The sequence below is a fragment of the Nematostella vectensis genome, chromosome 10 (assembly GCF_932526225.1).
Source record: "Nematostella vectensis chromosome 10, jaNemVect1.1, whole genome shotgun sequence".
In the NCBI taxonomy this organism is placed as follows: Eukaryota; Metazoa; Cnidaria; class Anthozoa; order Actiniaria; family Edwardsiidae; genus Nematostella; species Nematostella vectensis.
The window spans coordinates 6,496,854-6,520,977 of NC_064043.1; the positions used below are offsets into that span (position 1 = coordinate 6,496,854).

General features: G+C 39.4%; 2 protein-coding genes and 2 long non-coding RNA genes across 6 annotated transcripts in view; 2 read left to right on the forward strand and 2 right to left on the reverse strand.

Annotated features, from left to right (window-relative positions):
* LOC116604650 overlaps window positions 1-10,567 on the reverse strand; it is a 22,581-nt gene extending 12,014 nt beyond the window's left edge. The window contains exons 1-2 of the long non-coding RNA XR_007314066.1: window positions 10,456-10,567; window positions 10,164-10,286 (exon numbers count right to left, since the gene is read on the reverse strand). This is a non-coding gene — a long non-coding RNA (uncharacterized LOC116604650). The remainder of the gene's footprint in view (window positions 1-10,163; window positions 10,287-10,455) is intronic.
* On the forward strand, window positions 1,228-18,218 carry LOC5521959 (rho GTPase-activating protein 6). 3 transcript variants are annotated; one of them, XM_032367356.2, is made up of 12 exons: window positions 1,228-2,301; window positions 5,495-5,604; window positions 6,195-6,351; window positions 7,220-7,306; window positions 7,644-8,060; window positions 8,366-8,421; window positions 9,098-9,248; window positions 10,167-10,318; window positions 10,629-10,694; window positions 13,409-13,522; window positions 14,354-14,454; window positions 14,904-18,218. In XM_032367356.2, exons 1-12 carry the CDS (start codon window positions 2,211-2,213, stop codon window positions 15,838-15,840), a joined length of 2,439 nt encoding a protein of 812 aa, XP_032223247.1. In that variant the 5' UTR covers window positions 1,228-2,210; the 3' UTR covers window positions 15,841-18,218. The 3 variants fall into 3 exon arrangements, with proteins under 3 accessions (XP_032223247.1, XP_048589821.1, XP_001641840.2); XM_001641790.3 differs by lacking the exon at window positions 1,228-2,301 and adding an exon at window positions 4,687-5,334; XM_048733864.1 differs by lacking the exons at window positions 1,228-2,301; window positions 14,354-14,454; window positions 14,904-18,218 and adding exons at window positions 4,668-5,334; window positions 13,675-14,145.
* Window positions 18,219-18,547: 329 nt separating this feature from the next.
* LOC5521958 (mitochondrial ribonuclease P catalytic subunit) lies at window positions 18,548-20,921 on the reverse strand. Its single transcript, XM_001641673.3, has one exon. It carries the CDS (start codon window positions 20,879-20,881, stop codon window positions 19,223-19,225), a length of 1,659 nt encoding a protein of 552 aa, XP_001641723.2. The 5' UTR covers window positions 20,882-20,921; the 3' UTR covers window positions 18,548-19,222.
* Window positions 20,922-21,727: 806 nt separating this feature from the next.
* On the forward strand, window positions 21,728-22,688 carry LOC125573162. The gene is made up of 2 exons (XR_007313980.1): window positions 21,728-21,919; window positions 22,499-22,688. It is a non-coding gene; the product is annotated as an uncharacterized LOC125573162 (long non-coding RNA).
* The last annotated feature ends 1,436 nt before the right edge of the window (window positions 22,689-24,124 follow it).

The following is a 24,124-nucleotide window of genomic DNA, read 5'->3' on the forward strand; positions in this document are numbered from 1 at the left end:
TCGGCTCAAATCTTTATCGGAACAAAACTAAAAAATATTCAGTCCAATCTTTTCGGTATCAGTCTTACCTCCTCCACTAATAACCGATAAATTGTGACCAAGCAGCAATTTCCGTTTCCACCAAAAAGGTCACTTATCAGGAATTTGCTATATGTAAACATTTCCCTATACAATGACGTCGGGCGTGACATGTTTTCATAAAATCTACTTACATTTCTAAAGTAGCGATTGGCAAGGAGAAAATAGAGGAAGTTAAGCTATGATAGGGCACGGAACAGGAGCGTACCTTTAAAGGCGAATGTAACAGAGAAAGGGCGACTTCGTTAGGGATTTGATGGAAGAGAAACGGTATTTCGCGCATGCCGTACCAGGAAATCGTTCATATATTTCTGCTTGTTCAGTCCCAGATGCGATTACTTGTGATTAGATGAGGTACGCTGCTGAGCGCAACGTTGCAGGTACATGACCCACATCCTTCTAATCTCGTGGTGGAAAGTCTCGCACGTGCCACAAGCCCACATTAAGGCCTCGACTCTACACGAACCACTTTATTTCCTAACAATCTAATACCTGGTGACTACCTACACAGAGGATTTAAAACCATACAGAGCGAGAGAAAGGACGTCAGACTTACGGAAGCTGTGTGAAAGATCTTTCTTTGTCATTTGTCTGAAGGTACGTGATGACAGGGGCTGTTACACGCTGTTCAGAGTGCAAGACGTCTAGAGGTTGGGGGCGCTCGTCTCGCAATACGTGGGAATTCGATTCTAGGCTGGATTTGCTTCACATTGTATGACCACCGAGACGAAACCTTTGTCGGCCTTTAAATTGCCAGTACTATGCCTCAAGCTAATTGGGCTTATCTTGAAAAATGTGAACTAGTAAATATCGGAAACATCTTTCTTTTTATTTCGAGGCCCTAAAAAAAGAATCGCAAGCCAACTGGCCGAAAAAAAAAAAAAAAATTTCGAGCAGTGGAAAAATATCTGTTTTCGTCAAATATCAAATGGTCTGTCCGAAAATCAGTTCCTGTCAAATGTGGATATTTTCGCTCGCAAACGGATTTGCGCAAAATAACTTCGTGGGCTTTTCGAAGTTTTCCTATTTTTCACAATAATTAATTCAACACGCGAAAAATGCAAAAGAAATGTACTGCTAAAATCTCAACTTCTGAGTACAGTAAAAGAGTAAAATTAAGGTATGAGGTATAGTTCCCAGTAGTTCCCGCGCGAGTCACGTGAACAGAAGATATTTTCAGCACATAGATATAATCTCCACGCGACTGAAAAAGCATTCCGAAAATAAGTGCCGCCTTTTTTTTTTCTCATTTTGGTTTCATTTACATTTTACCGAAAAACACTGCACTATAAATTGTTCCTGTTATCTCGTGTTGCTGTGGTATTTTGAAAAAATTAGGATCCCTGTTAGCATGGCAAAGAATACCGAACCAACAAATCTAAAGGGTGTAAACGATACTCGATCAAAAAGATTCCACAATTAAGTTTCATTTTATATTTTTGAAAAAGAATGTATCTTTTTTGCAAACAAGAGGATTGTTCGCACTACATAATGCTACAGATGCAGGTCTGTGAGGAATCCAGTCGACTTTCAATAGCTTCTGGTGCCACACACTCGCTCACCCGCTACGTCGCGCCATTGTTCTGCGCAGTCGGCGAGTTTTGTTGCGCTCTCGCCCCCTCCCACTTCTTAGGCTCGCCGGCGAGCCACTTATCCTATATGCAAAACAATAACGGGACGTCGCGGGGTTGTAAATAGAGCAGTAATCTATCTGCAAACGATCCCCGACTAGACGGAGGCTGCATTGACCTGGCACTACAACCTTACATATGCCTTACTCAAGAATCCCTTGATTATCAGCTTATGTCAGTCTACAGGTTCACATTAATGGTACACCGGAACCGTAAAAAACACAGATTAGGATTACATTGAGTTCCTTAACGTCTCATCAGCAACAGATCTGCATAATCTTGATTGCAGAACTTTATAAAAGGGACACAAGCAAAGAAGTGCGTTATTCCGCGCAAGGAAAAAGAACGCTGAAGTGCGCCCTGAAAGTCTCACACCGTTTAAGCCGCGACATCTTTGCCATTGTATCAGTTTGAAGTGTGCATGAGAAAAGAGATTGTATATTAAAGCTCCTTCTTTCATTGATGTTATCACTAGCACAATTGTAAATACCCAAGTGGACAATGGTTATGGAGTCTGTTTACACGGGATCGAAGCGCTACAAGGGATCGAAACGCCAAAGGGGCATTCCACGAAATCAAACATTTACTGAAGGTAAGCTCTACGGCCCTGCAACCTCAGACTCGATTTACGAGAAGAATAGCTCGCTAATTCGTCCTCTAGCGATGAAGTAGACAGTCCTCGCCCAAAGGCCCCAGAGGGGTGCATGTTCTGCACTTTACAACGTTGTTTTCATCTCATGTTTTTATTACGTAACTTGTCTTTTGTAATCACTACACAGTAGAATTCCTATCAACGGGACGAGTTGGACCAGTATTGTTTGTATGAAATCCCTTAAATGCGAGGTAACTTTGTAGAAACTTATCAGAACGGACGTGGAAAATCATTCCCGTAAACGAGTGGCCCTTACATGCGAGTCCCGTTTAAGCGATTTCTATTAAAATAACTGATAGTGTGTGCCCAAACGTGTGGCTTATAAGGAAAATGCATATCATTATCTTTTATATATATATAAAATGGGAGATAAATTACTTGGCTGATGCCCGATAATTTAAAAGCGTTCTTCATATTACACCAACTTCGTTCACGATTAAATCTGATGAGTGCTTTGATGCTTAATTTTTGATAAAAAATGGTAAAAATAATAAAACAATTAAGAATTAATTTAATATTACATATATAAGTAAAGATTAATACTGTCCCGGTGTTCCTTAGCGGCAGAATGCCATTGGTTTTCCGAGCAAGCGAACACACGAAAGCTAGCCAGAGAGCATCGGAGGCCCCTACTTAGGAGCTCTGATAAAAAAACAGCTTGCTATTAAAGCAGATACAAGAGGTCCAGCAAAAATTATAACATGCGCTATTCGGGGTCCCCTCCCTGGCGAGTATAAACTTCTGACTATATTAACGTTATGAGTACCTTCTCCAACGGAATCTTTAGACTTAGCTCATAAAGCCGATCAATGTTCCTAAAAGTACTTGTGGCTTCCGTAGAACTGTCACCAACTCGTTTGTTTTACATGATCGCCTTAGTCGTGATCTCGGGGGCCTTGTGCAGTTTTATGAAGACCATAATACCTTCAAACAGGGTTAGCTGTATTGCCCAACATCACGTAAGCCATCCTTAGCTGCGTAATCAACAGTGAGTCAGCTTTTATGCTGAGTATTCTTGAAAAAAGCCTCTTTTCTGCACTCGCTAATCGGCTTTAAACGTCGAACTGAGTAGAGCCTTAAGGAGTCGCTATGACTAGGCGTACACAATATAAGGAGTCGCTATGACTAGGCGTACACAATAACAGGGGTTAGGAGATCAGGAAGAAATGGAACCTTAGTACAGCAAGTAGATTTGTTTGAGCGTGTTCAGAGACAAATGAAAGCATTTGCAGACGTTAAAAATAACCATGCCTACTTAACTCCTGAAAACGGCTTGCCACAGGGTAACTAAACTATCAAAGCGAACATATCATCCTTATCATTAAAGAAACATGACTATAGGGTGTCAAGGGTGAATATGTGTCATGATTGAGAAGCACGCTCCTTCCATGTTCTATATTTAGCTAGTATCTTGTAAACTTGGTGGGTAGGGGTGAGTAAGTAGTGGTCAGTCGTGCACATAGTCACGTGCAGCTCAGTGGCATGCGCGAGCGCACAATATCAATGTATACTAAAAAAGCTCATGAAAGGCTTCGGTGAGAGGGGATACTTCAAAACGACGGTTATAAAATAAATGCACTTTCAGGAAATAACTATAACGAGGACCATGCTGGAACCATGTAAAAACAATGGAGGATTTTCGAAGCTGAGGGTGCTAGGCATTTGCGAAAGGTTTAATCTCGAAGAATGCCAAACATTCTGTTACACTTGAAAATATTGTTTCTACGGCTTATTTCTTCCTCAAACTGGAGTCAAGACTGAGTCAAGATTTGTTAATCTTAGATAAGCAATGCTATCTACCGCCGAGTTTGTGCCCTCATGTTAGCAGGCGTCTCAGTGCTTCCTTTTCCAGTTTTCCTATATTTTCTCGTTTGTCTCTGAAGGGTTAGCTTGTAATTCAGCAGGGCCGTCAGTTCCGAAGGAAATACAAGTCGGTAAGCAAAGAGATCACGTTGTCTTCCTGGAGAAATGTAAACACACATGTCGTGTTCTGAAAGCAAATGGGACGGCCATGGCAAACTTCCATGCCATAGACCTTAGATGTATGTAATGTGTCAAGGCACTTGTCTTCCCAAAAAAATGCACTGAAGCTCTTAAAGACTACATAAGTAGATCCATTGAAGTCTGCGTGAGATACAGCAGCGAAAAAAAAAGAGAATCTATACACTTATCTTTTTCCAAGCGAAACATTCAAAGTTAATCTGTCTCGAAAAAGTCTTTTTGAAAAGCATTTTTTTTTTTCAAGTAATAGACATTGTCAAAACAAACGTCTCTTCACACGCAAACTACAATTTCAATGTTGACTACTTCGGTCTTTGGCTATTGCGAAACTTGCCAATTTAAGAGAGTTCCAATTGGGTATTCCGCAGAAACTATTATTATAATGAGTTAAGAATTCTGGTGGATTAAAATTTCTTTGGAAAATCTTTCTCGTTTTTGGTGGGTTCTTCTGTCTTACGAGAAAGTTGACCTTAAACACGTGACGTCAGGGCTCTTTTGTCTCCCATCCAATCAGATCGCCTAGTTTATTGATTTTAATTAATAGGATCAGCCTGTTTGTCAATCATCGACTCATTAGCAACTCAGTCACGGCTCACTACAAAATAGTTCCACTCAAGAACTTCTTTCTAGCATGGTAGGGTAGAACCCTGGGATACAGCGCTAAAATCTACCAAGCATCAATCCCGAATGACCACGATTGAGGAAAGCCCTCTTCTTGTTGCTTAATACCTCAGCAAAATGTATTAATGGTAGTGCCGAATACGAATTGCATTGATTTATCAAGCAAAGTTCAAGCGGATAGGAGCTCGCCATTTTGTCGGATCGTGGAGCAACTTCCATCGACAATGAACGATGATTTTGAGAGACTCTACCGCAATTACCGCACGGCCTACGCCTTACCTGAAAACCGCGAGCACCGCGAACCAGCCAAAACCACCGAGAGTCCGTCAAAACATGGGCATCACGGCACGGGTGAGGGAGAGAGCTAAGCCGACCCCCTCCCGAAAGCCTCTAAGAGCACCATGTCAAAATGGCGGCCCCGGTGCCCGCTTACAATACGATATAGTGTAACTATGCAAGGCGACGATGAATGTGATGGAATTGGTTTAGTAATTTGATTATTTCACTATAGGTATGCAGAGGAAAGGGAGCCAAAAGGACCGGTTTTTCACTAAACCGTGGAGGAACCGTCCCAAAGTCATCCCAAACGCCGGTAACTCGCTTTGGAGCCCGGACGCTAACGTAAGTTATTGAAATATGGACGTAAGCTCCGGGAAATTCTCTGGGCTTTGTGTCGGGCCGAGTGGCACCCGTGTCCATTATATTCTGTTTACGGGGATGTTAAGTGAAGTCGAAGTGTCGCTTTATGTAAGCTTTGCAGTTAATGCGTCTGGGTGATTTAGTACGCTTGACGGGTAGGAATTTTTCCACTATAACAGACTCAATACGGTCTCTCTAGTAGTCATACAAGCTGTCAGATCACGTCTAGTGATTGCTATACGGGTCAGAGAAGAGCACCCATATGACAAACTTCACATTTCTCTCACGGAAGCGCACAAGTAATTGGCTCTTTGCTGTTGCGCTAGCTTGAATAATTAGTAGCTGAAATAAACCCTTCGTTATCGCTCGAAATTATTTCAGCATTTTTTCTTCCAGAGAATAAAATCGCTGCTGTTGCCTTCTTAGATAAGAAATTTCATATATTATAATTTCACAACCGAGCGCTTTTCAATTACGCACAACAATACAAACCCAGTTAATGCAAATTAAACTTAAGCGAGGTTTGTATTTTCTATTACGTAAAGTGTTGATGATGTGCCTAAACTACACAGGAAGACTGTACTTGGTGCTCTGTTGGTGGTAGGAAAGTTCTGCTAACTCCGATCAAAGTAGGGAAGCTTTCGGAGCCTGAGCGCTTAGCGCTGCAACAAGTGGCACTGTTGAAGCTGCGTAAACATATTCTTCGCAGCCATGTAACGATTCCCAAGGGTGAGTAAGAATGCATTAATTGCAATAATAACCACAAACCCAGCCATTTTCTCAATGCTACATACTCGTGCCAAACCGAACACGCGGGGACTGCAATCTTCTATTCCATAGCGGAATTGTCTCTTTAAATTTGGCAAAAAGAATGAGTGTAATTGCGTCACTGTATTTTAATGATAGCTAAAATAGCACTGCGATGTTTATCGAGTATTATTATCTGAGCAAATAAAAAGTTATTTTAAGAATGAATTTCTGGAGCCTTTGTGATATAAAATATTTCCTGAGTTTGATGGAATTGTGCTTTGATATTATTTCATCGATATCTACTTCCGCTTGTATAAATCTGGGGCATGCTTATGAACTTGACAGCCACGTGCCAACATAGATTGACAGATTCTTATGGAAAATGATTTTGTTAAACGAAATAAAAAAGTAATGCGAATAAAGCATCAAGCATTGTTGTGAATTCGTAGTTGGGATAGATAAGGCTCTTCACCCCCCAAAAAAACACAATTATAAGCACTTGGTGAAAAAGTCTAATACCATCTAACTTAGCCGTTCTTGTTGTCATCCCTGTATTTTATAGTCCAAATAAGACAAACAACAACGCCTCTGTTCTTTGATAAGTGTAGTCAAGGCCTAACTGTTAGACCCTAAATATTAGTCATTGTAAAAAAACAAGGATCCACCCAGTTTTTAGCACAGATAGTGTAACTGTGGTAATATCTTATTTGTCTATTGTGTTATTCGATCTATTCTGTAGAGCTTTTTGGGGACCTACTTAGATCTGCTATCCTTTATTATGCTTTAATAGTAGAACAAAAAAATTATAGTTTTATCAGTGAATTTACCACATACTTTTGGATTTCAGCATCTCGACCATACAAAAGGTCATCTTCATTGAAGAGAGCTCTGTCTCTTAAAAGCCGCTTAGCACTGGGAAGCGATAAGGAAAAAGGTATACTATACGTACACAAGGGCGTGTAGGTGGGGAGGCAAGGTACAGGTGAAGCCCACAACCCTGACCACCAAAATATGAAGAATCGGCAAATGTTACACTTTTTTTTACAATTGGCCATTTGATACTGGAATACTTGATAAGGGGGGAAGATACAGGAAGAGGGAAGAGGGGGAGATTGCAGGTGTCAGCCTTTTTGAGTCTCTGTGTTTTGTATAAAATAATAAATCCCACAAGAGAGCTGACTACCCCTCTACACTAACTCCTGTTGAAATTTATCCAAAGATATGTAAACATCTTAAAACATCTTATCTCTATCTTATCTTCGAACATTCAGATTCAGCAGTGTTTGCCATACCACTTAGGAAAGCTGTAGCCAAGGCCACTCCAGACACTAGCAATGGCATTGTTAAAAAATCCAAGCAAGGCAGTAGCAGCAGCAGCGGATCAAGTGGTAGTGATAGCAAAGACAGCAGTCAAGAGGCGCTTACTAGAGTACGCCGACACTCTGCATCAAGCATCAACCAGAATTTCAACAGAGGATTTAGTGAGAGTGCGGATTCAAAGAGATCCAATGGCATAAGTGAGCAACCTGGATCACCCAGCTGGAAGTCAAGATTAATAGATGCCTTAACACTACTATCATCCTCAGCATCTGCATCATGTATCATTGACAAGCAGTCATACTTATCGCCGGCATCACCTCAAGTCCCTACTATAGTGAATCAAGCTATTGAGCATCTAGAGAATTATGGTACGTTATCACAACTTGCTATGTAAAAATTTATTCCTTTCTTTAAATGTTATGCAAACTAAGGTCAGTGATCTTAGATTTTTAAGATGAAGTTCTGTGTACAAGATGCATCCTGATTTGAAGGTCATTCTGGAGTAGAAAAGTGAGCCATATACATGGATATAAACAGCGTATACTAGATTCTGTGAACCAATTTGAAAAGGGTAGCATATTTTTCTTAATTCCTATTCCCAAGCTTTTTGTATAATCAATTGTGTCAGTCAAGAGAAGTCTAGAGTTGACCACGTTCTTTGTGTAATACACAGGTCTGCATGTCCTTGGCATATTCAGGACAGGAGGATCTAAGAAACGGATGAAGCAGGTAAAAAAGGAATCCACTGTTGATAATGCAATCAAAACTATTCAAAAAATGCTTTACGAAATGTGGGTGTCACTGCTTGATTATATAAGCGGCATAATTTCCTGTTGGTTTGTCACAAACTACATGACTACTGTTTGATGGGCTTAGTTTAATTTGGCAAAGAAAGCCTGCTTGTAGCTTTTAAAGGATCAATCATGCAGACTTTAGAAGTGTGGAGATATACCTGGATCTATTTTGAGTTAGTGTAAACAAGTGGTATTTATGGAGCTTTCAAGAGATATGCAGTCTTTATCACATCTAGAGGATAACTAACATGCCCAGTCATTAATTTCACTTTTGTTTTTGTTTTGACCTACGTTTGGGCAAAAAACCTCCCATTAGAGTTCTAAGACTGAATAGTTTTACAAGTAAGAAAAGAGGATCTATTTTTGGAAAAACCTAAAAAAAAGTATTATGGAATTATGTCCTAACCAGTGTTCAAACTAAAATAGCAAATCAAAGAGAAACACAATGAGCATTTTTCAAAAGCTGTAAGACTTTTTACCAATTGCTAATCACATTTGAAAGGACAGGTTAGAGCAAAAATTAAGCCCAGATGAGTGTTTCTTAAAAATTAAAATAAAAATTAAGCTAACATAATATTCTTGTGTGTGTTTTTTTTCTCAAAAAATGTCAGATGAGAGAACAGTTTGATTCAGGAGAGAAAACACAGTTTAATGCTGAGGATAATCCCCATGATGTAGCTGCATTATTTAAGGAGTACCTTCGAGATCTCCCTGAGCCTCTGCTTACAAGAGAGCTGTACTCTGCCTTTCTTGAAACCCAAGGTACGTGGTACCAGAAATTATTTAAAGTAGTACCTCTACTACCATGAACCACAATTTACACTACTGCACAATGCAGGGTCAAACATGGCATATACCTTTCTATATCTGCATTTAAATAATAACACAGGAGTGGCTTGTTGAAATTCATAAGTGGCCACACTTTCCTGTTAGTTGGTTGGTCGATTAATAAAGTAAAGGTTGAAAGAAAAGGAAAAACATGAAATTCAACATATGCATTTAGTATATTGGCATTGAAGTTTCATGAAAACTTGAATAAGAAATTTCTGTTGTAAAACTCATCTACTTTATTTTTCAACTGAAGACTGTGCCATGGCACTAATTTGTAGAACAAGAAAGCATGAAAGACACTGTAAAGACACCTTGCCTTCTTCATCCAGTTTATAATACAACGTTTTGTAATTCTTTAAGCAGTTAAAAGATGTGATGCTATTGGAAGATGGTATTTAACTACCATACCTGTCAACTCTCCTGCATTAGGAGGGAGTCTCAAGATTTTGGACATCTTCTATCGCTCTTCCTTGTGGAGCATCAAATCTCCCAAATTTTAATATTTTTGTCTCTTCACAAAAATCCTTCATGGAAAATCGAAATTTTGACTATTTGCTGTCAGTGATAAATATTAATTCCTTGTGTAGCATCATTGTGCACGAGAGCTATCTGAACAGCATTCGTCTTCTGTGTGCTGATTGGCTTAAAGCCAATCAGCACACAGAAGACGCCATTTAGCTGCTTAAGCTTAAGAGTCCCCTGTCAGGGTATATTCCTCCCCTCCCCCCAAAAAAATTATCAAGCCTTGAGATTTTCTGGGGTTGATAGATGCACTCCAAAAAGCATGTATTAAAGTTTATATTCTATGCATTCTGACAATTCTCATGAATTTTAAATGGGTCTTACCAGGAATTTCAGACACTGCCAAAGAAATTGAAGCCCTCCAGTTGCTATGTTGTCTTCTCCCAGCTGCAAACAGAGACACCCTCAACGCCCTTTTAGCATTTCTGTCAAAGGTTGACTTTTATGCTGAAGATAAAATCGACGACATGGGATGTGATGTGAGTGAACTTTAACTGACAAACTAGTTTCTACCCCCACAAAAAGTACACTTTATACCGTGTCAGTACAACTCCAAAGAAATCCACTCCATCAAACCCTTGAATCAGAAAGGCTTGCAAAAAAATGTTATCAATACCTGAAGATTCCTTTTGCTTTCTCTTTCGAATGTCCAGTGCAATGTCCCGCCATTTTCCCCCAAAGAAACCCACACTAGTTACCACACTCTCTCGGTCAGACCATAAACGGACATCACAACCCCTCCCTCCCCTCTCATTAACTAATTTGGTTTTCTCCTCGCTTTATTCACAGATTCCTGGAAACAAGATGAATTCCAAAAACTTAGCGACGCTTATTGGGCCCAACATTCTGCACAAGGTGAGAATTGAATAAACAATTATTGTAAATTTTAAATTTTATTTTTCTTTTAATTAAAAACTGTCGTTTTTCTAGCTCGCTCGGCCATTTCCTTATTAGGCATTACATGCCATATTTGGGAGTCCGCTTTAAACATTCTTTCGCTTTTTTATCGCTTTAGAGCTTTGTAAGCTGATAATTTCCACCTAAACTTGCAGGAATTCGTGTTTACTACGATTTTGTTGGCAGCCATTTTGGAAATAGAGTCTAGTACCTAAGTCCCTACCGTTTTAGAATATCACAGGTCTCCACGCGCTCGCCCCAGGCTTTTTTAGACTTTTTAGAAAAACGACAGCCATTGATTGATATGAAAAACCTGAAAAAAATGTATGGGGCCCTAACATGTTGCTTATATTGGCAACGATCTTTGAAGGTTTGAGGAAGACTTAGGTATTCTTTTGTTTTCAGGGGTGTCCCACAACAGGTCCACTTTTAGGTAGTTCTGTTGTGTTTTCAGGTTAAATATATCCTGCCGCTGTTCATCGACCCTGAGGTCCAGTTGGATAAAATCAGAAATCGTTGGTTCAAAATATTAAAAAAATATTTAAAATATTGACGAAAAGCGTCTGACTGGATCTGACACTTGCCCGCGGAGCGAAATTCGAAATATCCGTTTCATAGCGCGCGAAAATCGCTATATACTGATTTTGGGAACACTAAATAAGTAAATTATAAGTAAATAATTCCATATTGATTTTAGTATTTAAAAAAACGATAACTGTCTTAATCCTTATCAACATAAATAGCACCTGAAAAAAAAAATGCAAGTTCTCACAAAGGAAAAAAAAATCATGCACGTCTTAGAGAGAGAAAAAAACATGCGTGACTGAAACCTCCCCACCCACCCCCCCCCTACCTTCACTTTTCTAATGGTCTGTCCCAGGGTCTCATAAGTAGGGGCAATCAACTTCCCCATGTTCTGGTACTATATAGGTGTCACGGCCTAGGATCAGGCTATTTTTAGACGCGCGGATGAGCTAATCAGATCCAACCTTTGTGTTGACGTTTTGACTGAGCTCAACTGCACGCGCAGTCTCAGACAAAAAGCTATGTTCTCTCTTCGGTACTTTTTTTTGTTGCTCTCTTCTTTAATATGAATCCAACCCTTCCTATGACTTTGAATTCTAGCTTGCAATTCTTCTGGTAAACAAACAAAACCGACGGATTATAGATAAAAATATATTCTTCTTAACTGTAATTTGCGCGTGCAGCCTCACGTCACTCGCGCGCGCGACCAACGTCAAAGTAGCTGATTGGCCCGTTCGTGCGCGCTCGTCTAAAAATAGCCTGATCCTAGGGGGGTTTGACACCCTTCCCATGATGCGCTTCGTCAAAGCATATTATCAACCGCCGCGCGTCGTAATGGCGCGCAGATGATCTTAGTAATGAAGGCGGTATGAGCAAGATGGAATAGCTCCGAGGCATTCCGAGGAAAACCTTGCAAGATGGAATAGCTCCGAGAAAAACACTAGCTTGATTATCGCCGAATGCCTCGACAATGAAAATTCAAGATTTAAATTTGAAAACAGATGTTTTATTTGCCTTTCAAATCCGCGGCCTTCTCCCACGAGTCTTAATTACTCAATCCCGGACGATTTAACGATTTAATTACACTACCTATGCCTTTTATACTGTATTTTCATTTTTCTTGGTAAATATTGCACTAAGGGTCACGAGAAATTTGTTTCCTACAGCTAAAAATGGCTACAAAATAACGAACTTGTAAAAAATAGCGTGCGCGCGCCGGGAATGGCGTTATTTTCGATTGCCCGTGAAGTGCACGCAGACAGTTTTAAAAATAAAATACACCTACAATAACCTCATTTTCTAATCAAAGTTGGCAAAATATTCCTCGGACTCAAGGCTAAGTTGTAGTCTAATTATTCTTCTGGCAAATCCTCATCAAATCTGTGCTTGATATGTTATTTTAGTTAGTCAAAAGCTAAGACAACCGGCTCGTGCAACCCCAGTAAAACAAGAAGGACAGCAAGATGACGTGATCAATTTTCAAAGACCAATTGATTAACCAAACAAGACGGCGGGGCAATGTTTCGGAATCTAAATTTGCATCTCTTAACTCACAACCCAAATCTACTCACCATTATTTCATAATGTATGAAAAAAAACACACATGAGCTAGCTTGTGACTCCAACTTTAATTCTTTAGCTTTCATTTTACTTGTTTTACACGTTTTATAAAGATAATTTGACATTTTCTTCGATACATTTTGACGGAGTTTTCCCGCGAATTTTGCGCCTTTTTTTGCTGCTAACTCAGAAAATCACGCGCAAGTGCTCATGGACAGGGTGTCAAACCCCCCTAGCCTGAACCTAGGAAACGCTGTGACATTTTTATAGTACCCTACGTAATATTGCCCCTACTTATGAGCCCCTGTCTGTCCCTAATACACATATTATTGTTTATTTTCTAGAGCTCAGACATCTTCAGAGTTCTGTTGTTGTTTTACCAGAACATTTTTTTTCTGTTTATTTTTCCCTTTCAATATTGACTATGCTTGCATTGTTATGGACCATAACCGTTCCTTTTATTCCTAGGAAGGGAACTAGGGCAGACGCCCTCAGGGGAGAGGGGGGGGGGGGGGGAAACAGCTATACCTCTACCCCGCTAGCCCCAGTCCTAATTGTTTGGCTACGACTTGTGCTTTGATTTACAGGTTAAATCCGGTAGCAACGGATATTCAGTGGACGATATTGCAAGAGCTGAAGAAACCAAAAAAGTCATTGAAGTGACCAAGGATCTTATTGACTACAGCAAGGAACTATTCATGGTATAATATCAGCCATGCACAAGTTATGCGGCGGAGCAAAAGGGGGACATTCAGTGCTTGAGAAATAAATTGAAAAATAACTGGATATCTTGAGCATCACACGAAGTGATCATTATCATAATTCATTTTCTATATCTTATTTTTCTTGATAGCTCCAAGGGCGTTGGGAACAGAGGTCGGGCACGTTTCGTATAACGCGTCGGGGACTGTTCGCGCGCCACGGGGTAGTAGCTCGGATTACGCAACGTAACTTGTTCGGGTATCTACGTAAACACGGAGAGCGCGTCGCAAAACAAGGCAAAATTCGACCAAATCAGAGGGGAGTTTCGTTGTTTGTTATTTCTAAATCAATTTACCAAACAACCTCTGCTCCCAACGCCCTTGTAGCCCAAGGATAATCTCCATTGCATTCTTTTGTATTCTCATACTCTCTTTTTATTTACATTCATATAAGGCGTAATTCTTGCAACGCATCGAGCCACTATGTTCAGATTTTAGGTACACTAGTGAATTTTTTCAAGAATAGAAAAAATGTACATTATCAATACATAGAAATGAAATTCAACGTATGTGTTAAGTTTAGTGTGTGGCGCGAAGTATGTCTCTCCACATAACGGACACTCTCGGAGGAAAAAAAAATGTGTCCATTATATTGAGAAGGTCCACAGGATGGAGCTTCGTTATATGAAAGTTCCGTTGTTTTTCATTTGACATCGAGCTTTCCGGAATTTGACACACCAGTTGTGACGTTTTCTCTCCCTTTGCAAAGGCCTCCGACCAGTATAACTTTAAGGCCGTTGGGTTCCCTGATACCTTATCTCCTTTTTACAGATATCTGCTGAGATACATCACGAGGTGTTTCTGTACCTTCTTGATAACGAGCCTGAAGTCCTCGATTTCCTGCTCCGGAAAAAGAACCCTATACGGACTAGGTGAGCCCTTTGTGTAAATTCGGGGAATACAGGGTTTGGCAGTTTGGGGCCTTATTAAATAGTATTTATGAGATATCAGTATTCGGGCCCTTTTTGAATAAGAAACTAAAATATATAATCACAGAAAGCTTGCCGGGGCCCCCTTATTTAACATATATATTCTGCAATTGTGCTTCTCTTCCTACTATGGTACATTCACACTTTTCTCTTGACCAAAATGCGGCTGCGTCAATGGATTGTCAGTTGTGGGGACAAAAGAAAGTAGTAGTCAAGGTTCTACTGTTTTCACCCTATGTAGTTTAGTGTTGAAAATTAAAAATGTGTCTTTTTCATGACCCAAATCGATTTTCCCTGGATAATAACAATGTATGAGATTTCAGACAGAACATACTTGCATATAAATCAAATCAATTCGCAAAACAAAGTAATATTACTTTAATTCATTTCAGCGCCGATGAAGAGGAGATGTACGACTTTGAGTGCCGTCCTCGACCTCGGAAACCCTCGAATGAGCTAACGGTCAAGACTCACGAACGAGCCCGAGCATGTTCCGAAGGTAACACGGAACGAACCGCCTTTTCGGGATTCATTCGTGCAGCAAGTTTGAACAGCCGACCACCTCCCGAGTATCCACATAGACGACGAGGAAACAATATTTATTCTCCTACGGCAGCAGGAACGACTACGGCATCTCCCAGTGCAATAGGAGTCGTTCATTCTAGTGCCATGCATTCGGGTGTTACGCACCCTAGTGTCACGCATTCTGGTGTCACGCCTACTGGTTCGACAACAATTGGTGTCATTCCAACTGCTACTTGGGAAAGATCAGTCACGTCCAACGGACCGGTGCCGCCTGTTCGCAGCAGTAGTAGAAATGTCAACCCTGAGGAATGCTGCAATGCATACAAACAAAGACTATACGCCCGCCAGCTTTCGAATCCAGAGGATAGTACATACTCGAGGCGACAAAGAACCCCACCCACTCCATCTCGGGGTCCGCGTCGATTTGGTAATGGACAAAGTGAGCCACCATCCCCTGCTTTATCGCACTCCTTTTCTCGTTCGTTATACTCCACTCCATTATCTTCGCCGCCATCGACGCCATTTTACTCTGCCGAGTCGGCATCATCGACTTCGAACTCCTCGCCTGCGGTATCCTACTTGGGAAGTGAGGGTCCCATTCTTAGTGAACTAACGCAGCTACTTAGTGAGGTGGAGAAAGATTTAGCGCGTGAACGAGAAAGGGAGCGTTTGAAATCGTCAGGCGTGAATGATATGGGATTTGATCCTTCTGACTGGCAACTGGAAAAATGGCTGCACTGGGAAACACAATCACAACACAACAGTAGCAGAAAAGATGCTTTGGAACAAGAAACCTTGGTTTGACGCCATTTACAAATACTGTAGAATTCGCCTTAACGGGGAGTTATAGCTCCATGGTATGAGGAATTTTGTTCATAATGGACAAGAGCCGTTAGTTCAAACTTGCCCTGTTAAGGCGGGTGTTACCGTATGTCTCTACAATCTCTTTCAAAGGCCAAAAATGTACAATATATTATGTTCGTGAACGAAAAGTTTTGTGCCGTTAAGAAATGTCATTCTCATCCAGAACACAAAGAAATGCGTTCGCGAATTCGCGTATTTTTCTCAAGCTGATTTTGGAAATGGAATCTGTACAAAGCTCTTTTATCTACAAACGCAATTTTTTTATATCATATTTAATAAACACCACTGTTTTCACTCCTTAGAAAGGGAGTTTTCCAGTTGGCAGTACTTTATCTACACTATGTGTAGGCCAGTCTTTGTAACGCCAACATTGGCGATTAAAAAAAAATATATATCCTAGCACTTTGTAGAGCATTCGTGAATTCTTAAATGCATATTTTTAACCTCGTAATGTCCTGCTTTTTGTCTATGGAAAGCAAATGTCCATTTATTCTCACGGCACATCACTCTTGACATTTCGTGCAATTTTACTTTTTGAGGCCCTTTTTTATTGCGTTTTGTTCTCATTTCCGCACTCACTATGCCCTTTATATCTTGGGAACAAGGCGCTTTATATCTCGGCTGGTCATCGGAGTATTATAGGCAATTTATAATGTAACAAACTAAAGGCTCAGTGCAGAACCGTAGCAGAGGGTTGGGCACTGGAGGCATGTGTCCCCAATATTTTCAAAATTATAAGGGCAACTTTTTGTCACAAATGATAAATATTGATTACATAGTTCATTTCATGGATTATATTTGAAATTAGCTGCCTGAAAATGTAAATATATTTTGGGGGCTCTTCACCGATGTTCATATTAGGCAGAATCAAACAATCCTTTTTTGGCCTAAGACACATGATATCAGATAGAGTTTGTGAATTATGATACTATTTTACGATCAATGGATTAATGTACCTCATACATTTGTAAATTTGTATATAGTCCAGCTTCACCCTTAAGGTCTGTAAAACAGTCATTCCTTACTCTACTGGTCATTTTCTCTTTAATCCATTCGTTAATCTAATTACATTTTGAAAATAGGATTCGGGATTCTCCCCCTTATTTGAAGGTGAATGGGATTTTATGGGAGGGCCGCGATAATGTATTAGCCACTAAGTGACACGAAATTGTGTGTTCTGGGCCACAGGTGGGAAATCTAAAAAGAAGAAAAATCTGAAAGCCTGTAAGATTCGATGAGCAATAAAAAAGGCATAATATAATCTGACTTCAAAGAAAGTTTCGGAGAAATACAATAAACTTCTTCTCGCACCTCTTATTTCTCCATTTATTCATATTAGTGGCAACGGAAGTAAAGCCAGAACCCAGAAAACATTGAACTTTTCTACACCGGAAAAGGACACCCTGTACTTAGAAATTGTTTTACAGTCAAAACAATATCAATCTACTGTGTCTATATAATAAAGGCATTTTATATATTTTGAGCTTTACATAATTTAGCTTCTGTATGAAGCTGTGAAGCTTGTCCTTTAAAAAATGATCCGCCTTCGCGCGTAAAATAAAGGGTTACTTTAAGTAATTCTGGCCCAAAGTGATCTATCTTGGCGTGTTACTGAAAGGCTTAAAGGGGGCCTGGTTTCTCCTGCCGGAGTAACAGGTATGGGGATGGGTGGAGTGGAGTGAAACTGCTAACCGAGGGTTCTTTGACCCCCCCCTCCCCCCGCTTTTTAGGATCCTGTGAGAAAGAGAGTAGACTGGTAACAAGAGTGGTCCTCGTACAAAGATGGCGGACGAACCAGATAGAAGACAACAAGAAAAAAAAGCGCCTTTGGATTTGTCTCTTCTAAAGGGATTTGTAGCTGGAGTCGTGTTCTCTCACATAAATAAGAGACTTATTCTTGGGTTATTTGTAGGAGTGATTTCAGGTGCGTACATACAGCAGAATTACGCAGGATTACCAAATGTGGAAGGGACACTGAAAGAATGGATTGATGTCGTGAAAAAGTCTACGAAAGAGTTTAAAGAGAAAAACAAATGACAAGAACTAGCAACAGGGACTCAATCATGAAATTTTATACAATTTTCTCCCTTTTGTGGGATGTGAGACTTTGGAATGTGCAAGAATAATCCATGTTTGGTCTGATCTAACGTTCTGTCTAAGGAACCGATGATGTTCTGATCAGTGTGGAAAAAAGAACTATTTTGTGCAAATTTTATACATAGCTTGGACTCGCCGTCGTCAAAGTATATTCAAGGACAGTATATTTTCATTCCCCTTGATGAAATCAACAATAAATCCAATTAATGAGCAAATCGAAATTTATCGTTTGCTTTATCGTGGCTCTTGCTTTCTATCATTGTTTACTAAAACGTTAATGTATCAAAGCCAAACAATGTCCAGTTTTCCAGAGTACAATGTTGCATGTGGTCTTTAAGAAAATTAGGGCATAGGATAGCATGAAGAGGAAGAATGCAGAGGTTTCCATGGGAAATATTTAATAAGGAGTGCAGGGTTTCATTTTGAGTATTATCTAATTTGTTCATGTCTCCTTATATTTTTCTTAAATTTTTCAGGGGATCTCATCACATCTACAAACCTTTTTGATGTGTAAGACACTAACTACTACCTATTGGGTATAGGATAGTGATGGGTGACAAATAATTGTTTATTTTCTGTAGAAACAAATATTTCATTTTTTGTTATAGTACCACTGCTATAAAAATGCCATAATACTGATGTTATTGTATGAAATGTTTGCACAGGCCTTTCTATTCTCGTAATTTTAATTCTATTGAAATTGATGTTTATTAGAGGAGGAACAGGCTCCTGTGAAATGGCTGAGATAAGTTGTGACCATTTTAATATAATTAACAAAGTTAATTAAGTAATGTTCATTATTTGCTTTACCTCAGGGACTTTTCACACGCCCCAACACTGACTGAAAAAGGCACAGCCCTGATGACATTGATACCCATCTTATTATGACCTATCTTACAGTACAATGAATGTAAAATCAAAAGAATCTTGGTCTCTTGTTTGGACCCTTGGTCTGTTGTTTAAACTGACAGACACATCCAAGTACATAGAGTACCGGTTCAAGTTAGAATATACTTAAAGTAGATGAAGATACATATAGCATCCCAAATGGTTAAACTCTTGCAAACAATAAGCCAAATTATATGTACTGGGGTCACATACCCCTTGAGCCCACCCCTAGTAAAATGTCTGTGGAGTGAAAAAAGATATCAAAATACTAAAATAAACATTTGAAGGAGATTTAAAAAATAGACTATTTCTTCATTTCTACTCTAATTTGTCGTTGCTAATCACACTTGGTTTGAATCTCAGCACAGTTCCAGGTGCCATCTGTTCGGGGAAAATGCCATCTTTTAAATGACTTTTGAACAACTGGATCAAAAAAGTTTCTGTAAAAATGTAGCCTTCCATTCTTGCTTTCTTTGAAGGTTATCTGATTCAGCCGAACCCATTTAAGGAATTTCCAATGCAGCTCTTGGGGAAGCAAATGCCGGTGATCCCTCCATTTGTCACCAGTGACAATGCTTGTTCTGTCATTTTCCATGCCATTGATTGCACATGCATAAAGAAGCAAGAGATCATCATTCATGTTTGTCTGTGTTACATAAACCTCACACAATCCTTTCAATGAGTTAAGAAAATCCAATGACAGGTCTTTCTCTAAGGAATGCTTGTGTAAAACCAAGAGGATAGTTTTGTTTTTTGCTGCAAAATAAGCTACCATATTCTTGATCCTTCTGTAGTTGAATCTGTGAGTGCCCCATGCCTTTCTAGCTCGCTCAAAAGCAACATTCTGTCCATCTATGATGACATCAAAATGATGTTTAGTTGATCTCAATACTTCCTTGAATGATACAAACTCAATGTGGCTTTTCTTACTCAGATTTAGTCTTTCCTTAATGCTAATTGGATCCTCAAGCACATGTAACATCTCATTTTCCAAATCTTGGAAATAGTTTTCAGCGAGCTTGATCCTTAAATTAGCTTGACATTTGTTACAAAAGCCAGTCTGGTTGATTTGACAAGTTCTCCACTTCCATGATAGGACTGGGTCATTTTTAAACCATTCTTCTACGGCAGTCACTTCTGATGGGAGCTTGTTGCCTGATTTATTTAGAAAATCAAACACCTTTGTACCAAGGGAATGAAGTTCAACTTGCTCTTCATTAGAATAGTCAAAAGAATTTAATCTGTGACTTAAATTAGTTTGATCATTTGTATCTTTATAATTCCATGTGTCATACTTGCCAAATGATCTATCTTTGCCATCCACATTACCAAGAGGGGCTATAAAACATGCGCGAAGTAATGCATTCAGCAATTCTACGTTCAATACCAAACCAACATCTTTTTTGGAAGAGGTCTCAATATTATTCTTCCTCTCAAAAAGCTCAAATGCTTTGGATACATGCCCATATTTGGCCAATCCTATAATCACGGGGTTAAAGGACCTTGTGTGTCTTGGAAGCTGGGTGTTATCTTCTATCGAGAGTTCTGCAATTGCATGCTCCCACATCTGCCTTGCTGTATAGGAGCGTATAAGAATAGCGCGCACGCCTTCACCTATTGACACATAATTTGATTGCATAACAGCATAGAGTTTATCTAAATCTTGATGTCTGTTAACTAGTAAACAAGAATGCATTGCTAAAGCAATCGTCTTGGTGTGGGGCACAACGTTGCGAGCTTTCGCGCATCGCATAATCTCCAAGACCTCATCGATGTTTTCTGACTGAACTGCCTTTTTCACTTGTTGGTATAATTCTAGCTGTTCACAGTCGGTAGTCCATGATGTTGATGAGCTCTGTGCACCTCTGACAGAATATCCCAATTTGCGACAAGTCACTGGCAGCCTTATCTTATTGCACTGTATGATTCCTCTCAAAGACACTGTAAATAATATTTTTGAGCGTCTAAGACATGTATAACTCGAAAAACTAACCATATTGCTTGAAAATTCTCATTTCCAATGGAATAGTCTTGACTAGGCGTTCCACACATTCACCAGTCCCCTCTCGTCGCCAGCACCACAGGCATGGCAATATTAACTACAGGTAGGACGTCGTTTTAGCGTTTCACTTCTACCGACCTCCTACTGGCTCAGACTACGGAGGTGTCACTGTGTCATATAATTGGCGAGATGGTCCGTAATGAATAATGAGCCTTGGTATAGTACCAAGACTGCCAATTTGAATTTGCGCCGTATATGTAAAAGTGCAAAGGTAGCAAGCATGGCAAGCCTTTTAGTGGGTTTTTGTTGAAATGTATTCTGCCTAGGCGCCAGTACTCTAAGAGCCGCACTAAAAGAGGATGCTAAAGCACACTAGCTGAAATGTTGACCGCGCAAGCTCAACCGCACAGAAAAATTGAGCGAGCAAAAAATATAAGAAATAGGAGAGTAAGGGGTTTGGGAAAAAGTAACTCTTCCCCAAACCCTTTTATTTTTGTGCGCTCACGGTTTTTTTTTTTTTTCGCGTTAACTCACGCTAACTTGCGTGAATAATTATAAAAAATAAACGAAATGACACACTCTTAAAATCGCGCGCACGAAAACAAAATGTATACACCTATTTCAATAAACGTTGTCGGTGCAAATGGTGAATGGAAATAGTAAGACAAATCGCGGCTTGTAAATATAATTAGCCCATATTATCATTCCATCATTCCATATTAGTAAGCAAACTAATCGCACAAGTTATTCATATTTTCCTGCTTTCAGTAAAATATGAGGAGTCCCTTGGTATTTTTGGATGGTGGCCAGCTCAGAATATTCCTTTTCTGGAAACACAAATATGGCGGCCTAAATGGATTATGACGTCATCATTCAAGCCCCTCGCCTTTTACCGCCGAAAAGATATCTTTTTCGCTTTAAAAGCTTTTTCCCGTCGATTTTTGCAATTTTAGAGCAGCCAGTGTGTTAAGTCATCTTTCCAAGATATCTCGTGCAAGGCTTCGAAGCGATGGAGTAAAAATATGGAAGATGGTGAGTATTTATTCGAAGGGAATTGGAGCTCTGCAGCGACATGTTTCACCGATTTCGAACCCAAACACATGTAGTAATTTGCCAAGCTCTCTCTACAAAAATTTTCTGGGCTTAGAAAAAATTTTTCTGAGAATAAGGGGTTATGTAGCTTTCGAAATCGGTATGTCTTTATATGGGACGCGACGCCAGTTGCTGGGACGTTTGGTTTCTTTAAATGATATCGTGTTGAGCTCTGCACATCAAGGAAATAAGTTTAGGAAACAAGGGCCCTCCCTACTGTCAAGTGGACTGCTTCGTTTGATAGCTAGCCTAGCCGTATTTATTGCTATCATTTTTTTTTTTTTTTTTTGCTTTTTCTGGCTGATTTTAAAACCAGAAATCTTATACAGCGCAGCCAAAGTTTATTATTAAATAGCTAAATTGAGTAAAAATAAAATAAAATTAGTGTGTGAGGCTGTAGTTTCAGTTGGCTCCTCTGCAATAAGTCCATCATAAATAATAAGCTACTGCACTCTATACATCAAATTGAAAAGAAACCCCTTCCTCTTTTCTAAATATAATTGTTACAATTTATTTCAGATATTGACCATGGCAAAGAAGATAAAGATAAGTAAATTTATAAGGTGGACAGAGAGATCATTGAATTTTCTTCTTTGTATTCCACTCTTAGTGATAAAAAAACTTATTAATTTTTTTTTTTGAATATTTGTTTTATTTGTTCAAGCTATGTGTTATTGACTATTGCACTTTTTGAAAGTATGGTTACAAACTGACCCCCAAGTTCTGTAGCACTGTCAAGAAAAAAGTGGGAACCCCCTTCGTATTTACAAAGACAATGCTTAAAGAATGCTGCTTGGTGTAAAAATGGTATGAGATTATATGACTTTCAACGTTAATGGAGATTTGCACCCCATCCTCTGCTATGGCCCTGCCCCTGGTCCATGGACCCCTTGTTGAAATTAGGTTTTCTAGTAATAATGTTTTCTAGCGAGGGAAGGTTTTTCCTACTTTTAGTATGATCCGAGTATAAACCAAGAGCATGGATAAAGGTTGGTTAAAAAGTTTCTATGTATTAAATCCCTAGAGCTAACACAGTATTATACTTCTGGGTTTCTTAATTCGCACTACAACATAATATAAGACACAGCATATTGTGTATTCAAAAGGTGCAATGGGCTTTTGAAATGAGAGGGGATCTATGATTATTTCACATCACTTTTATGTATGGTGCTTGATTGTAAAAATTGTATGATTGTTTCCACAAATTGTTTCCACTTTTCTCCCATTTACTCTGACTGAAAATTTTCTACCAGAAAGAATTCAAATCATTAGAATTCTGTTGGAGTAAAATTGTTTAGGAGAAGAATGATAAGCTCATGAAAATGATTTGTTTTCTAGACATACTGCATAATACATGTAATAAAAGGTGTTTACTTCAAAATTCGGTTGTTTCTTTAACAATAAAGCTCTAAAAAATCAAATCTACCGAGTGAAAAAACTACAACATAAGACAACGAGGAGCCCTGTCCTCGGGGGGCCCATAAGATAAATAAGGGGCCACAGGGGGCCCAAAACAAATAATATTATAACAATACATATGCTGTAAAAACATTTACAACATAACATGTGTCCACTGCATTTCTTTGGGATTGAACATTTTACCAACAGGCTTGTGTATTTTGGGGTGGCAAGTTTCCATCCTTTTTGGGTGTATGACATTTTGAGCTATGTTGGACCATTCCATAATGCATATAACTGAATACTGCCCCCCCCCCCCCCTTTCAACCCACCCCTGGGCAATTAAGCTTCAAATCATATAAATCCTAAGCCCATTCAGCCTTTCGGCTATCAAGTCACAGCCCATTCATGCTCTAGGGACATATCAAATATTTAAATTTAAGAGTTATACAAAAGATTGGAACAAGCCAAGCAAAAAAAAAATCAAACTGTGTCTTCTGTTTTATTTGATATTCTGTGTACCACATGCTTTTCGCGTGTAGGAGATGAGATGATTTAAGCTTATACCACTATTAAGTCATTAAAACAAATATGAAATACTGTATGTGTCAAGTAATTTTCTGCAGTGGCTGATCCAGGTGTGGTTCTGTGGTCCAATGGTCCAATGCTTTTTAAGCACAAAGCTATTGTAATAGTTTTCATAAATTGAACCACCTTTGAAAAATTCTAGACCCCCATTCAGCTTTT